General features: G+C 42.7%; 1 protein-coding gene across 5 annotated transcripts in view; it reads right to left on the bottom strand.

Moving 5' to 3' along the window:
• The window catches only part of AASS (aminoadipate-semialdehyde synthase), a 68,399-nt gene extending 57,279 nt beyond the window's left edge, over positions 1-11,120 (bottom strand). Inside the window, exons 1-2 of one of the 5 annotated variants that reach the window (XM_007177242.2) lie at positions 11,007-11,120; positions 1,317-1,538 (exon numbers count right to left, since the gene is read on the bottom strand). In XM_007177242.2, coding sequence (XP_007177304.2) covers positions 1,317-1,523 — 207 coding nt within the window. In that variant the 5' untranslated portion in view covers positions 1,524-1,538; positions 11,007-11,120. Of the gene's footprint in view, positions 1-1,316; positions 1,539-3,895; positions 3,917-10,224; positions 10,365-11,006 lie in introns of those variants that run through there. The other 4 variants (XM_007177243.2, XM_057549916.1, XM_028165207.2 and 1 more) reach the window with 4 other exon arrangements.
• Positions 11,121-12,251: the final 1,131 nt, after the last annotated feature.

The following is a 12,251-nucleotide window of genomic DNA, read 5'->3' as shown; positions in this document are numbered from 1 at the left end:
TTCAGATATCTTTGAACACAGCACTCTGAATATTCTTTGTGGGATGTATTCCAAAGGCCAAAAAAAAAATTCTTCTAAGAAATATTAAATTCCATTCAATATTCTCTTATTGAGGTATAATTAACATTATATTAGTTTCAGGTGTACACCTAAATGATTCGACACTTGTACATAGTGCAAAATGATCACCACAATAAGCCTAGTTAACAATAAGCCCCGTACTGTTCTAGATTAAAAGAACTAAAGATACATAATAATGAATACAATGAACCTTAATTAAGCCTTGATTAAAATAAAAACCATAAAAGACATTTGAGACAATGGGGAATCTGAAATGTGAGATGTGAGATGATATTGTGGAATTATTAATTTCTTAGGTGTGAAAATGATACAATGGTTACGTAGGAAGATGATTTATTCCTAGGAAATGTATACTGAAGCATTTAGAAATAAAGTGGCATTGTCTGCAGCATATTTTCAAATGGCTCAGGAAAGAAAAAACACGTGCATGTATCTAAAATAAAAATAAAAGTCAAACCTGTGTCATAAGATTATTGTGAAGAATGAACGGAATGATGAATAGGAGGGGCTTCACCTGGCGGCTGGCAAGGTAAACACTCATGAACAAACTCTACTCAGTGAAGCATTTCCTGCAGCCATTTGTCTTTCCAGTCCTAGAACCAGGGTCACACATGAAGGAGAGAATGACTGAAGGACATCATCTCCTAAAAGCAATGCTTTTATCCCTCAGCTGGAAGAAAGCATGGGATGGGGCGAAAATAACACTTATTGGCTAAATTCTGGGCTCAAGAAAGGATTCTAACTAGAAATCTCATAACTATATAATCTCATTATAACCGAAGTCAAGAAATATTGTCACGTGGTCTTTAAGCGACACTAGCAAACATTTTATTTTCACTCAGATGCTCCCTATTTTTCATACGCAGGGTCATTTCAGTCCCACCTATTTTTTTTTGTTTGTTTTTGTTTTTGTTTTTAATTTATCTTATTTATTTATTTATGGCTGTGTTGAGTCTTCGTTTCTGTGCGAGGGCTTTCTCTAGTTGCGGCGAGCGGGGGCCACTCTTCATTGCGATGCGCGGGCCTCTCACTATCGCGGCCTCTCTTGTTGCGGAGCACAGGCTCCAGACGCGCAGGCTCAGTAGTTGTGGCTCACGGGCCCAGCTGCTCTGGGGCATGTGGGATCTTCCCAGACCAGGGCTCGAACCCGTGTGCCCTGCATTAGGAGGCAGACTCTCAACCACTGCGCCACCAGGGAAGCCCCCCACCTATTTTTAAAAGTTGGAACTATTTACCTTATCGTGAATGGCCCGCCGATTGGAAGGCTGTATTAAGACCTTGTAGCCCAGATTGGTGATCCCTTTAATGTGCCGGGGAGCCAGCGGAGCCCGCCTCTCCCACGCGTTCACATCCTCCCGCCTCAACGCCATCACCGCCTTGTAGTGAAGCCTGGAGAGGTTGAGGCCCAGCCTGCCCAGCTTAGTCCTAGGTACTCGCAGCATCTTGAAACCTGGTGACTGGAAAGAAATTGTTAGAGCAGGACAACGAAAGGCAAGAAGGCTCACAGGTCAGTTCTGGTCTCCTGAGAAATCTGCTGTAAAATCCAACCAACTCAGGTGATAACAGATTCAAGATGAAGAAGGGAGAGGGAAAACCTGGATGATATGATGATAATTTGCTGGTCCTTTGGATGCTGTTCCTTTACCCAAACAAACCCAAACTTCTACGAACGAAGTTACTTCCAAAAAAAAAAAAAAAAAAAAATGTCCCAAGCAACTTATGGGACACTAATCAATATCTGCTAAGCTGAAGTCATTTTTTTTTTAATGTATGTTTTATCAAACACACATTCAGCACAAAAGTTTTAAGCAAGTTAATCTACAATGCAAATACAGGAAGATAATTTATGCCAATTTTGATGATATAAAGTTTAGAATCCTTTCATAATGTACAAGATCCTTGACAATCTAGCTCCAACCTCTTTCGAGTTTCATCTCTGACCATTTCCTAAACTAGTTCTACTCAAAGTGTGTTTTACAGCCTGTTGTCAGTCAGTGAACTGCTTTGTACTGGTCCACAATGAGATATGTACAGAAATAGAAAGTAAGCACTTAGAAACCTTTATATGACAGGATCATTTTTCTAGTAATTCATTGGTATCGAATTTTATAAAAGCATTGGTCCTGGCAGATTGGAAATTTAAGAAAACAAAACAAACAAACAAACATGTTTTTCACCACAGGTGTTAGAAGCTGAAGAAGCACCTGACAACCCCAGCCTCGCTTCACTGACCCTGTTGTTGCTCTAAACATTCTCTTTCCAGGCTTCCCTGGTGGCGCAGTGGTTAAGAATCCGCCTGCCAATGCAGGGGACACGGGTTCGAGCCCTGGTCCAGGAAGATCCCACATGTCGCGGAGCAACTAGGCCCATGCACCACAACTACTGAGCCTGCACTCTAGAGCCCGTGAGCCACAACCACTGAGCCCGCGTGCTACAACTACTGAAGCCCACGCGTCTAGAGCCCGTGCTCCGCAACAAGAGAAGCCACCGCAATGAGAAGCCCGTGCACCGCAACAGAGTAGCCCACGCTCACAGCAACTAGAGGAAGCCCGCGCACAGCAACGAAGACCCAACGCAGCCAAAAAAAAAAAAAAAAGCCATGCTCTTCCCCTTTCCAGAGTTTCCTCTACCAGACCACCTCCCCCTGCTATTATATTAAACCCACACCTGTCTCAGTTTTCTGCTATTCCAGATTGTGTAACTCTATTCATTAATTCAATTAAGAAATATTTACAAGAGGCTTACTATGTGTCAGCACAGAATAAATTTTACAGAAAATTTTAAAGCACAAGTATCAAACAGTATTCTGTGTCTCTTCAAATGGTTACATAAATTTAGTAGTCAGAAGTCATTTCAGACGATAATTTGCTGGTCATTTGGATGCTGAACCTTAGTTTTCTATGTTTAAGGTTGGCATCAAAATATAGAGACTAAATGATTTTACATCTTCTAGAAATTCCCTAGCATATAGCACAATTCTTATGGAACACATTTCTGTCACATCAGACTACAATCTCTAAATCAGACCCACCTTATAGACAGGGAAGTTTTGTCCAACAATGGAATGTACAAGTACTATTTCCTGGGGGCAAACTACTTATCACCCTAGATAGAAAACTTGTAGGATAACTCACAACACAGACTAAAAGAATAAAGCAAACAGCAAAGAGTCCAGCTAAGAAGGCTTTAGGAAGAAAAGGGGCAGGGAGAGAAAACACTGCACACAGCAAATGAACATGCCGATCATGAGTCCAGGCAAACTCTTACTCAGGCCAAAATACGGATGATCGACATTTCAGTAAAAGTCTGTTATATACTTTATCTAACTTTTTGGTTTACTTATATAGTTTCATTTTTAAAAGAGACTATGCTAAGCCCAAATCCAAGCCCAAGCCCATAACATTTATTCTCCCCCAAGCCAAAGGAAAATCTGCAACGTCCCATAGAACTTGAATCCCTATGTTTGTAAATGAAATCAATTCCAAAGACCAATGAGCTTTCTAAACACACTGAGAAGCCCAGAAACGGTCCCATCTTCCCAGCAGGGGCTGCATCTCACATACCATAGTTGACCAAGTGACCCTAATCCTCTATACTTAGTAGCAGTTCTTGGCACAAAGATTAGGAAACATATCCAAATAATTCAGTCTCCCTCCTCAGCCCAAGCTTGATTTATAACCACAACTTCCCTTTTCTCAGCAACACTCCCTCCTCCTCCTCCTCCTCCTTCTCCTCCTCCACACCTCCTTTGCCTGGAGTCCGGGGTACAGCGTGGGAGGAGAGACATAAACACACACACTCATGTAATACACACATACACGTTTGCAGAGGCAGACCTTCCTCGGGACCTAGGAAAGGAAAGTAGCAGGCAGAGGCTGGCCTTCTGCGTTTTATTTGGGAAGCTACTTTCACTTTCACTTTTTGTAGGGAATTCTTGAATCACAATCCCTGACACTTTGTTTTTAAAGACATAGAACAATAGTTACCATTGATTTAACATTATATGCCAAGCACTATGCTGGGCACTTTACAGACATTATTTCATTTCCTCCTTGAGAAAATCTTATTAAGTAGATACTATTATTAGCCCCATTTTACAGATGAAGAAACAGAAGTGAAATCCAACTAGAGCTGTTGCTTTTAAGCAGAAGCAGAATCCCTAGGTTAATATCCAACACTCAGGATTTTCTCTTCTTCGCCGAAGCCTGCAGATCCACACCTCGGACACCTGACACATGTTACTCCTGCCAGCTCAATTCAGAAATAAATCAGGGGCTTCCCTGGTGGCGCAGTGGTTGAGAATCTGCCTGCTAATGCAGGGGACACGGGTTCGAGCCCTGGTCTGGGAAGATCCCACATGCCACGGAGCAGCTGGGCCCGTGAGCCACAATTGCTGAGCCTGCGCGTCTGGAGCCTGTGCCCCGCGACGGGAGGGGCCGCGATAGAGAAAGGCCCGCGCACCGCGATGAAGAGCGGTCCCCGCACCGCGATGAAGAGTGGCCCCCGCTTGCCGCAACTGGAGAAAGCCCTCGCAGGAACCGAAGACCCAACACAGCCAAAAATAAATAAATAAATAAATAAATAAATAAATAAATAAATAAATAAGAAAAAAAAAAAGTTTAAAAAAAATAAAAAAAAAAAAAAAAAAAAAGAAATAAATCAGATCCATATGGCATATGATTAGTTCTCCCACAGCATGGGGCGCCTCCATCAACCCCTTTCTATGTGTCACCAAAAGTCCTTCCTGAGTCCCTGCCAAGGTAAATTCTAAGTTTCTGGGTGCTTAGAAAAAAGATGATTATAGCAGGTCTGATTATGTTAGTACTTGCTTGAACCTTGAAACTTGGTCTCAGCATAGAACTTTCTGGGACCACCATTCATTTCATTCTCAGGTCATCAAGAAATATGTAACAGTGAGAATTTCTGAATTACTCTGAGGTGTGGCACTGCAGGTGTCTGACATTTCATGGAAATGCCCAGGTGGGTTATTCTGGACTTCCCTGCCCTGTATTTTATGGGCTTTTCCAAGAATATCGGGACGTAAATGTCATGTATATTTCTGGCAATGCCTTCAAGTGGAAGCAAGGCAGTAAGACTCCGGACTGATTTACTGGCTCAAGTGAGGTTACTTAACAGGGCTGCGTGCTGATAACAGCCTCTGGCATGAGCAAGGAGAATGTGGAAAAGCAAGAGAAGGAAAGGAGAAGGAAAGGAAAGAGGAAAAATAAGGAGGAGGAAGAGGAGGTGAGAAATAAGGGGAGAAAGAGAAGTGTCACACAGTCAGGGTTGGAGAACAAGACCCTTTCCCTGACAATTTCTAAGCAGTCTTCCCTTCAACACATGAAGGGCCAATGTTTCAAATGGCATTAAAATAAAATTTAAAAAGATTCTTCTCTATGTTTTTGTAAAACAAGAATAGCACTACGGTATACCTTTTCACATACCTAGGATTGATCAGGAATTTGAAATGTCCCTAAAAGTCATAGGAATATTGCAGTGAATTGCACAGATGCACTGAGATAGGCGGACAATTAGTGGATGGAGTCCAACAATAGGAGAACATACTATATGATATCACCTTACCTCTTTCCCATTTTTTAATGGGGGGAAGACTTAAGAATTTATTTTAATTTACCTATTGTGCAGATTACCTACCTTTGTAATGCACACATGAGAATTGGAGTGGGAGGAGGAATATGCTTAATTGTTCTTGGTATTTTCTAACGTTTTCAAGAGAAATGAGGAAAAAAATGGTCACTAGAGAAAAAGATAGAAGATAGATAGATAGATAGATAGACAGAGAGACAGACAGAGCTTGGCACTCCCTACATAACCCACTGTTTTCTTTCAGTGACCATGAAATAAACCACGGTCACTGTGTACATCATCACCCTAAATAACATGAAGGAACAAAAGATTTTGTGAGGTGAATTTATGAAAGATTATATTTGAGGAAAAGCCACCTTCAATGGTAGAGGACCTCTTATGTAGTTAGGAAGGTCCTTTTAAATGACAAACAGACTGGTTTTTCTGTACAATTACATAGATTAATATAGTAGTAGCTAGTCATTTGTTTCTAGAATGAATATTTTTCTAATATTTTAATAAAAATATAATAAAAGCCAGACATTTCCTTGATGAGCTATAATTTGCCCATTGATTATGGGAGAAGTGTTTTGATTTTCTTTCTTTAATTAAAAGTAAATTTGGGGTTACTTAAGGTATGCATAGCATGATGTTAGGTTCTTGTGAAGAAGCAGCAATCCAGTCCCCCGTTCATTTTCATGAGATCCAACAGGAGCAGGATGAAACAATTTTATCTGATTAAATGACCTCAATCAGTATCTGTTGGTGACTTATCCATCACTAATTATAGCTGAATATTAGAGTCAGAATGGATGGGACAAAAGATAATCTAAAACCAGATAATACAAATGAAGGTAGCGTGCCCCATATAAATATGGGATTTCCCATGATTCATAAACAGCATTTTCCAAGCATCTATGGATGAATCATAATAAAACAGTCTGCTTTTTGGTTGGTATAACTTTTCAATGTAACTGGATTAGGTTACATTTATCTGTTATTGTTCAGGTAGTACTTATGCCAGAAAACAGTGTACTTGATTTGTGCTGGTTTTCACAGGTTAGCGTGGTAGGTGGATGAAGAAAGCTGAGATGTACAGAGAGCTTTTTATCCTTCCATCAAATGTTCAAAAATCCTTTAAGTCTCTTCAATCCTTTCCATACTATCAACCTAAACAGAAAACTTTTTAAACCTACAAACCACCTACCAAAGCCAGAACAATGTGCAAGCAAATACAAGAGCTTAAGTACGAAAAAGTGTTAGGCTTGGCCCCTTCTCATTTCTGTTGCTTCCACTGAGACATGTAAAAAGGATTACGAATTCATTATTAAAGAAATTTTAAGGCCAAATCATCTATCTTCAGTCCCCAAAGTCAGAGATGTGCTCTTCGTCCTTATATTTTAGATCTTTGAAATAATTCCACTAGAACATAATTCAGTGACTCACACTAAAACCATCCAATCACATGGGGAGATTTCTCAATGCCAAGTTATTTGCAAATAATCAGGCATACATCTTGGTTAAATATTGAGACACTAAGGATGGAGTAGCCTTGAGTTGACTAAAATAAATAATGAGTGAGAAATGCAAATGATTTATATCCACACTTCCAGTTTATTCAAAAAATGCAAGTGTATTTAAAAAGCCATGGTTTCCCAGGAAGCCCTGGTACTATAAATAAGGGTAGGCAGCTGCACGGCCATGAGTCTTGGCCTACACTACATATTTGGCATCCAGACCGTAATAATCCTGGAGAGGTCCAAAACAGTTCCAGATTAATAGAACACCCAGTGATGGCCTGGAACTAATCCAAATACCTCCCAGATCCAAGGTTTGCTAAAACTGGGCTTGGGCATGCCGCAACACTGTCGTCCATACTTTTATTTCCTGTTGCACAGCTATATTCTTTTAATATTAAACTCCTTACAAAATAATTAGCTAGAAGTAAAAACAAGTAGACTTGGGGAGTGTTTATTAGTGCTAAGTAATCTGGTCTAAGAATATTCATATGTTCTCAAGCCTATAAGCTACTCAGTCATCCAAAGACATAAGACCTCTTGAGTCTCCTGGTCTCTAGTCCACAAATGTAGCTTCACTGAGGTGGAATGCAAAGTTAGTTCTGAATTGGAGTCTGATCCAAAATGTTTATCTGCTTATTTGTCTGTCTCTTTGTTAAACTCTAAATTCTTGGAAGAAATGAATTGTGTTTTCCTCATCTCTGTATTCCCAGTGACTGCCCCATAGGAGAACTCAAATGTTTTGCGAAAGAATGAAGAAATAAATGAGCAAATTTAAATGAATGTCATAAAGACCAATGTAGCAGAGAAAACAAAATAGACTGATGAATAAGAACAGGGACTCATATCTCCCATTCCCCCAGCAATGCCCCACAAAAGATCTAATTTCTTGCTGAGATCTCATAGACCAATGAATATTTTGAAATGCAAATAAAAATGGTAGCAAAATCCAGACCTGGTTGCTGAGACGTATAACTAGATATGGGGCTCCTTACCTGACTTCAGTTTCCTAATCCAGACTGGAATATAATACTAAAGTCCTTTTCAGCTCTAACATACTGATTCTATTAAGGATAGTAGCGACCAGGCACTGTGGATTACAAAAGCATTAGAATTTTAGAACATAAATAGGCACTCTGACTCATGAAGATCCAGCTAAAGTACAGTAAGCAGGGAAACAAAAATACCAAAAACACTATGGAGGAAGACAGGATATTCACTTAAATTGCCTGGATTAACTGCAGTGACCAGGAGCCCAGAGCTTAAAACAGGAGGGGGTACCTCAAAGGAATTCTGACTCCTCTCCTCCACAAATGGCCTGGGTTCCTCAGCTTCCCACTTACTCTATGACCTCGGTGAGTAACTTAACCTGTCTGTGCCTCATCGGCAAAATGGGAATCATACTAATATCTACCTTTTAGGGCTATTGTGAAGTTTATTTGCGCTAATAGGCATAAAGTGCTGAGCACTGCCTTGCATGCCATAAACACTCAGTAAGTGTTAAGAAAGAGGTTACAAGCCTGCCCACTCCTCAAAGGTGAGCACAGGGGCTTCCCTAGTGGCGCAGTGGTTAAGAATCCGCCTGCCAATGCAGGAGACACGGGTTCAAGCTCTGGTCCGGGAAGATCCCACATGCCGTGGAGCAACTAAGCCCACGCGCCACAACTACTGAGCCTGCGTGCCACAACTACCGAAGCCCAAGTGCCCTAGAGCCCATGCTCTGCAACAAGAGAAGCCACCACAATGAGAAGCCTGTCCATCACAACAAAGAGTAGCCCCCGCTCGCCACAACTAGAGAAAGCCCGCGTGCAGCAACGAAGACCCAATGCAGCCAAAAATAAAGTAATAAATAAATTTATTTTAAAAAAAGGTGAGCACAACCATCACCACTGACAGAAGACACCACTTTCCCATACTCTGGGTCACACTGTGGGAAGGCCTTCACAATGGCTCCGTATTAATCCCTCCCCCTTCTTATTTTTTTAGAAGCCCAGTAAGCCTTCTCTTTACCTTCACCCTTTAGGCATGAGTGTTCAAGAAAAATAAGTTATCATTTTAATACTGTATTTCATCAAATTTAAAACATGGTTTTTCACATTTTAGCATCCCCTAAATGGGGATGCATCTTAGAATTGGTTGCATCTTAATTCTATGAGCACGGTAATAATGTTGTTGGTTATTTCCCATTCCAAATGTACAGCATTTCTGTGATTCCATGAATTCCATAGAATTTTTTTGTGGCCTCATCAAAGAAAATTGCCACTGTTTGTAATGTTATCTCTATGAGAAAATTAGAAAAAGAATATTTGGAAAAATGAAAACTTTTTTGTTAAATTGGTGTTGGTTACACACCAACGATCATTTCCAAAATCCTGAACCAAAGTCTGCTGATGATTAAATAGAGGATTAGTTAGTAAAGGGGGAAAATTTTCAATTACAAATAAATCAAAATTCTGATGACGCTGTCACCACTAACAAGTGAGACTGATAACAAATATGATTTTCTGGAGAGTGGGAAAGTCACTTGGGGACATTGGCTTAACCTTTGTCGTCCTAGCTCATTTTGCAGAACGGCCACTAGGTTACATGGCTAGAAGGTAGTGTGGCCCTAGGTTCACTCATCTTTATAGCAAAAAAAAAAAAGGGGGGGGAGCTCAAGTTACAAAACACACACACACAGAAACGTCCACACCAAGTGCCATGGGTTTCTTGTTTTTTTTTTTCTTCCAATATAAAGTATATGAAAGCCACGTGTCAAAGTCAGTGATGGTTCGGTCCTGTGCATAGCTAGGTCGACGTAATCACAACTACGTCTTTTCCGCATTCCGATAGCTGACGACCCACAATATCAAAAAATGTTCATCTTTGTTCGAGTGACTAAACACACTCTCTCCCTCTCACCACACCCACTCCCGCTCTCCTAAAATCAGTGCCTAAAAAGCATATTTCTTCCAGAAGTAGTCGGGCCATTTAGCCCCACTGAATTAAACAGGGTAGGTAACTGCTTCTAACCGCGCCCCCTCCCCGCGCAAACGCTCACATTGGCCCGCACAGCCCCTGCGGGGTCTCTGCAGTTCAGATGACGCTGACATCCAAGGCATCCAACTTCCTCACTTCTCCCGCCTCTGTTGGAGGACGGACTGGGAGCCGCAGCTTCCGGGGGCGGGGGGGGGGGGGTCTCCATCTCAGAGAGAACGGCCTGCCCCACACGGGCAGGGTGGGGAAGTTTGTGATCCGAATTTGGTGAAGCAGGCCAGGGCTGAAAAGGTCAACCAGTAACTGCGCCGAAAGAAATCGGGGAGGGGGGACGGGGGGGACCGGGGGGGTCCCGGGGGGGCCCCCCCTCCGTCAACCACCTCCCACAGCTGCCTATCTAAATAAGCACACAGTCCAAGAATTAACAGAGGGTTTGCTCTACAGCTTCAATACCAACGCTTTACTCCCCAGCAACCGCTCCCCAGCTCAGCCCTTGCCAAAAAAGAAATCCGAATTGCCATCCCATCCCTTCTCCTTCCTATACAGAAACTCCGGAGCCGCGCCCGCTGCGCCCCACCTCCCAGCCCTCGAGTGCAGAGAAACGCTAGGCGGGGAGGCCTGGCGAGGAGGCCCAAACGCTCGCCACCCTCTTCCGTACGCTCGTCCGGCAAAGGCCGGAGTCCGCAGAGCTCCCGGGTGCCCAGCGGCGCGGGGAGGAGGAGGCAGAGCTCGCCCGCACCGCCCGGCGGACTGGCAGAGCCCCGCCGGCGATCTGCAAATTCTTCTCACAGGCGGAGCCCACCGCCCATCTGCTCAGCCCCCTCCGGGCACCCTCCCCCCGCTCACCTCGTCCGGTCCCCACCGCCTCGGCGCTCCCGGGTCCGGGCAGAGAAGGATCCGAATTCCCAGCAGAAATTGGGATGGGGCCCTTGAGGAGGAGGTGTTTGCTCAACTTCTTCGGAAGTCATGCCTCTTCCTCCGCAGCCAATCAGCGCCCGCCCTGAGGGAACAACCTTCTCCTCCACCAATCGGCGGCGCTGCCAGGTGCTAGGTCATGCCCTGCCCCTGCTCCTCCCCGAAAATCCTTCTGCCTTTTAGATCTCTGACCTACGTCCTTAGCTGGGGGCGTCACGTCCTTCCAGGACTGTTATTGACCAAGTTTGTAACTGTCCATAGCGGGAGACAGGCGGAGACGGAGAAGGACGAAAATAGTCCGGACATTACACGCTCAACAGATGCGTGTATCTCCTGGGAAAAAAGTTTCCGTTTCATATATATCACGCTTGCTTAGCGATATACACTTCTCAAAGCATTTTCACAGCCTCATAACAAGACTGTGAAGCCAGATGACAGTTCTTAAGGCCATTTTAGAGTCCAGCAAACTGAGACTGAGAAATTAAGTGTGGTGTATCCACATCCAATGAATATTAATTTTCATGAATGAATTTACTAATTTGAATAATGAATTTTCATTTTTATGAATAGTGTGTAGCCCCAGAGGCTTTTTGCTCAAGTCAATGAGATGATCAGAGTCGTGCACTTAAGGGAATATGGTCTAGATAGTGTATAGAAGGGGGTTGAGTAAAAGTGATAGTAAAGGGATTTAAAAGGACAGAGTCAACACCACCGGTAAGGCTAACAGGCTAGAGGAAGAACTGAAACAAATTTGGTGTTTCAGGCTTGGCTAAGTGGTGATTAGGAAGTTGGTGATATCAAGAACAGTGCAGTAAAACATAGCAAGAAGGGAAGGCTTTAGAGGAGTGATTAGGAATATGATTGGGGATGTGTAAAGCTAAAGATACAGAGGAAAACCCCAGCTTCCAGAGAAGCTTCTAATTTTCTCTGTAATTGGAGATATGAGTGGAGTTTATTAAAATGTTCTAGGTTCAAGATCGTTGACATGAGCATTTAATAGTTAAACACATCTGTGGCAGTATGAGAAAAGTGTGTGTTGGAGAAAGTTACAAAAACAGAAGGGAATATTACCCTCTGGCCATTGATTCCCTAGGAAGACCACAGATGGACTTCAAGGGTTTTTTCAGCTTCTAGTGCTGAGGCTAGTCTTCACAAAATGCATTTCCCCCTGACCCT

The sequence above is a fragment of the Balaenoptera acutorostrata genome, chromosome 7, assembly GCF_949987535.1.
Source record: "Balaenoptera acutorostrata chromosome 7, mBalAcu1.1, whole genome shotgun sequence".
In the NCBI taxonomy this organism is placed as follows: Eukaryota; Metazoa; Chordata; class Mammalia; order Artiodactyla; family Balaenopteridae; genus Balaenoptera; species Balaenoptera acutorostrata.
The sequence above is the reverse complement of the archived record's forward strand: the minus strand, read 5'-3'. Positions and strand labels throughout refer to the sequence as shown.